Source organism: Triticum dicoccoides, chromosome 3A, assembly GCF_002162155.2.
Source record: "Triticum dicoccoides isolate Atlit2015 ecotype Zavitan chromosome 3A, WEW_v2.0, whole genome shotgun sequence".
Lineage (NCBI taxonomy): Eukaryota > Viridiplantae > Streptophyta > Magnoliopsida > Poales > Poaceae > Triticum > Triticum dicoccoides.
Window position 1 is genome coordinate 449,741,989 of NC_041384.1, and position 5,293 is coordinate 449,747,281.

The 5,293-nt window shown below is 43.1% G+C and overlaps 1 protein-coding gene across 2 annotated transcripts in view; it reads left to right on the plus strand.

The window, feature by feature from the left end:
* The window catches only part of LOC119268517 (GDSL esterase/lipase At1g28600-like), an 11,733-nt gene that overhangs the window by 2,843 nt on the left and 3,597 nt on the right, over positions 1 to 5,293 (plus strand). Inside the window, exons 2-3 of one of the 2 annotated variants that reach the window (XM_037550177.1) lie at positions 1,602 to 1,799; positions 1,881 to 2,314. In XM_037550177.1, coding sequence (XP_037406074.1) covers positions 1,602 to 1,799; positions 1,881 to 2,314 — 632 coding nt within the window. The remainder of the gene's footprint in view (positions 1 to 1,601; positions 1,800 to 1,880; positions 2,315 to 5,293) is intronic. The other variant, XM_037550176.1, reaches the window with a different exon arrangement.

The window sequence follows — 5,293 nt, forward strand, 5'->3', positions numbered from 1 at the left end:
ACACACACCACCACCACCACCAGGACCCAAAATAAGAATATCAACAACACGTGAGCCGGCAAAAACAGCACAACAAGAGTGTAATAAAGAGAAAGACTTTATAGAACGGCATGTAAGAAGGGTTATCACATGCATCATTGTTATCCAACCAAACAAAGTAATGTCAAAGGATTTTAACCAGAAAACATGCTTCAGTGCTACAAGACAATGCCTTCAAGAATTTAATGTCGCTAGAGTTGACACGATTCCTTGACTAACCAACGAACTTCGGTTCAATGTCTTCAACTCTAAGGATATCACCACAACATAACTTGATAGTTGGGATCCAACCAATGATGGATATATCAAAGATGAGTCATTGTCGACATCACTGTCATCGCAACATGTCTGCGTGAACAAATCTGCAGAAGCTGATTCGATTCTCCTAAAGGATTTATATTCCTTATTTATCTAGACCGAGCACCACACATCAAAAGAGGAAGGATGATGTCCAGTGTCATAGCCCCCCTACCTATCATGTTCTCCACCACTACAATCCACCGTTGACGACTCACACTCGCCCGGTCGATGGCTTCTACGCTAGCCTAGGCTGCCGTCAGTTGATCTAGACCAAACTAGGAAGCCGCTACTCTATGTAGCCAAGCCACCTCCCTATCTATGTTGGCGTCTACCATCGATACATAAATAGAATGAATCTTATTAGGCCCTTTAGAATTCCAAAAGACATTGTGCAAGCAAATGGCTTCCTCAAAATTGTCAATAGAGGACGTCTGGGAAAAAATGACCCTTGTTGCAATGACCAAAACATTTGTGGTGAGGAATAGAGGGGTATTGATAGCCAGGATTTCTACCAGTAATGCCCACTATAGGAACACAAGAGGTGCACATATCTTTTCCACCTTCCTTAATTCTTCACGCGACAACGAAATGACTATTGCTAACTCATCATTAAGAACTATCTAACCTAAACACTATATTCGAGCAAGAACAAAGAAATGAAAGATCTTGATTTGATGGCTATCAATTGCCCACTGAGGGATACCTATACACTCTCGTCTTTTTTGTTTACAGATTATTTTGCTTTATGGTCTTTTGTTCAAAATAGAAAAATGAATCAAAATTGAACGTAACATAGAATAGTCAAGTATCCACTATTTTTTGGCCAAAAAGCACTTGACCTGGCTGGCCAACCCTGTCATCCGGGTTTTATGCCTTTTTGATGTATATGGTTGGATGACCGGCTTCTCTATTGTTGTCTACGGTACCGTGTTAAGACCCTTGCTCATGCACAGGGCTTGTATGTACGCGCTTATACGAGTGCAGTTACCCTCTTAATTAGGATATATACAGGGCCATGGCCCTCTAAACTGTGCACGTTTGACAGCGACTACTTGCCAATTAAACTGTGCAAGAACTTGCACGATGCTGCCACACAGTCATGCACGGACCCGTCGCTTACCTACACGTTCCCGATCGAAAGGGCATTCAACGGTTTACGTACCTGCCTTAACTACCATACGGTTCATGCTGTACAATCATGCGCAATGTACTGTACCACTACCACTTACGATGGAGTCTTGCATGGTGTTCATTCGTTGCAGCGCAGGAGCTTGGGCTGGCCAATGTGACGGCCATCCGGACGAGCACGGCCCCGGCGGACTTCGAGCACGGCGCCAACTTCGCCATCATCTCGGCCACCGCCAACAACGGCTCCTTCTTCGCCGGCAAGGGGATGGACATCACCCCCTTCTCGCTCGACACGCAGATGATCTGGTTCAGGGCCCACATGCAGCAGAACCGTAAGTCTGGTACTACAGTACTAGCAGCAGCATTTACCACAGTCATTCTCTGACACCCCGTACGTACGTGGCATCTCCTAGTCGGCACCAACGTGCTGGCCGACGCGCTGGTGGCGCTGGGCGAGATCGGGGGCAACGACTACAACTTCGCCTTCTCGAGCGGGATGCCGCGCGAGAGGGTGCGGGCGTTCGTGCCGGCCGTGGTCGAGAAGCTGGCGGCGGCGGTGGAGGAGCTGATCGGGATGGGCGCGAGGGCGTTCATGGTGCCCGGGAACCTGCCCTTCGGGTGCGCGCCGCTCTACCTGCGGCGGTTCCGGAGCGCCCGCGCCGGGGACTACGACGCGCGGACGGGGTGCCTCGCGTGGTTCAACAGGTTCGCCGAGTACCACAACCGGGTCCTCACGGCGCGGCTCGACGCGCTCCGGCTCCGCCACCCGGACGTCACCATCGTCTACGCCGACTGGTACGGCGCCATGATGAGCATCTTCCAGGGCCCCGAACGGCTAGGTACGTACGTACGTGTACGCGCGACCGCCTCTTCTTCTTGTTGTTTACATTACTTCTCGTTTTTGGCTCCATTGCGTTGTGATGGCGACATTGCACCGATCATGGTCACGGCCATGCAATGATAGTTGTTCGTTTGGAATACCTCTGTTTCTTTGGAAACACTGTGGGGCGAGTACAGGGTAACAGAGGGACGAGCACATGTAGTTATGCGGTTGTGGCCAGATAAGGCAGCGCAACAGCAACAAGCACGTCGTGTGGTGGCCAGTTTGCTAATAGTAGTTGGGCCTCCAGCCTTAGCTTTGGCAAAAGTCCAGCTAACACATCTCGTAGTGCTTTATTCGCTTCCACTGAGAGCCTGGCCCGCCTTTTCTTGTCTTCTTTTATTTGGGAAGACCATACAAAAATAAGAACTCATTACTACCGTCTAAAATCTTCTAACAAAAATTACTACTGTCTAAAAAAACTAGATCATGACAAGCGCGCGTTGACGCGCTCATCCATGTTGATGTATATATTTGAGAAAGATCAGAACACTCAGATATCTAATACACAATAAATAATTTTTATAGTGTATTACGTATGTAGTTGGGCATTGTTCAAACCTTTTGTTATAGGATGAGATATTTAAAGATATTACAGATAGTTAAATGTGAATTTGTCTGAATGGGATGTGCATTACATGATAGACCATAACAAATAATGGCATCACAAATAGCTCACAATAAGCACTTGGTAGTCGGTCAATGTAAAGCGAAAGTGCTCTTTTGATCCTAAGCACACATGCTCCCTTGTGAATTTGAAAAAATAGTAAAAAAGTTACAAAAACATCTGATTTTTTTGGATAAACATTGATGACCAATTTAACTGTTTGCAAAATTTGTAATGAAAAGATATTCTTGGAGGCTAGGGCAAAAAAACAAAAAATTGATGCTCCAGAGCATCATTTTTTTTTTTGGCCAAGACCTTCATGAATGTCATTTCATCACTATTTTTTTCTACATTTGGGAAGAATTCATCAATGTTTTCACAAAAGGAAAATCTAATTTTTTAAATTGTTTTCCTATTTATTTTGATTTTACTGTTCATGAGGGTGAGCTCAGGATCAAAAACTTCATGTCGCATCAAGCGCTCCAGTCCTCATAAAGTTTCTACCATCCTTTTCAATGCATTGAAACAGCCATGGTTACATAAATTTTCAGTACCAAAGAAAATGACTCAGATAGTGATAGAAGAATAAATCATGCTACATGATGAGTTGTCAACACTTTGTTCCAGTGCCAATCCATGTAAGTTGGCGAAGCTAATTTTCTTATCAATGATAAAAAATTAATTAGTTACTTGATTTTATGGAGCGAACATATGTATTCCATGAACTAAAATGGGTGAAGGTACACTAAAAGCAAAAGCGTTGTTCTGCGCGTGAACAGTAAAATCTGAAACAAAAAATGTTACTAAAATAAGAAAAGTATACTTTCCGTTCCTCAATTTTTGATGAAGTCTAGATTTGCTTTCTCAACTCCAAAACCAGACAACTTGCATCCCCAACTATAGAAACCAGACAAGTTTCATCCCCGGTCTCGGTTTTGACCGGTTATGGTGATGAGTCACCCCGGTTTCGACCGGTGCTAACTCAAATTCACGTATTGTTTTGATATTTGTGAACTTTTTGAAATTCACATACTCTTTTCAAATCCGCGTAGTTTTTGCAAGGCCGCATAATTTTTTCAAAAATAAACATACCTTTTTCAAATACGTGAACTATTTTTGAAATTTGCATGCTTTTTCAAATACATTCAAAAAAACAAATTGCGTACTTTTTTAAATCCACTTATTTTTCCAGGTCCGCATATTTTTTCCAAGTTTGTGTAATTGTTTCAAATCCAAGTATTGTTTTTCAAATCCATGAACTATTTTTTGAAATTCGCAAACTTGTTTCAAATCCGTGTTTCTTTTCCGATCAATGAACTTTGTTTGAAACTCACGTAGTTGTTTCGTAAAAAAGTTTGAAATCTGTGTACTTTTTCCAAGTTCGCATAAACTTTTCAAATTCATGAACTCTTTCCAAAAATATGTACGCGAATATGAAAACACTTCTATTTTTTAAAAAATAAATGAATCTGAAAAACTGCATGAACTTTTAAAAAGTGCGCGGATTTAAAAAAAGTACGTGAACTTGGAAAAAGTACGTGGATTTAAAAAAAGAACAATTTTTTTTAAAGAAGCTCACGTATTTGAAAAAATACCAGAATTTGAAAACATTAGATGGACTTGAAAAAGTACATGAATTTCAGTCGGCACAGTCAAAACCGGGGTGGGACAGCACCAAAACCGGTCAAAACCGCGAACGGGGATAAATCTTGTCTGGTTTCAATAGTTAAGGGTGCAAGTTGTCCGGTTTTGGACTTAAGGGACCAAATTTAGACTCCGCCAAGAATTGAGGGACGAAAATTATACTTTTCTCTACTACAATTCAGAAAAATACTGATTTTTTTGGCACGAAACCTTGATGTTTTTTCAACATGGATGCAAAGTTCGTTACGAAATCACATTCGTGTATCCGTGAAAAAATGATGCTTCAAAAAGACTGAACAACTGCACCCAAAATTGTAAGTGGTTATATTAGTTTTTGTAACTCACTTTAGTAGTTCAGCCCATGCTTCACGAGACTAGCCCATGCTCCCACGGAAGAAACCGCCCTATTCGAAATGTTTGGGTCGCCGATTTAGCTGTTGCCGCTTTCCCATCCACTCGTCTAGCCTCCACAACATTAATGGTTGTGGTGTTGGTCGCTTATCTCTCCCCACCATGCTCTTCATCTACTCATCCCCTCGCCATGGTCATTGTCTCATGGACTTGCGTCAATTGTGGCGAGTGCACCGTCGTGGGGACGTCCTAATTGGCAAGAGGAGAGGAGGTCTCGCGACGTGGGTGGCCGGGATGGTAGGACGGAGATGGTCCAACGAACAAGGAGAGGCCACCGAGCGTTC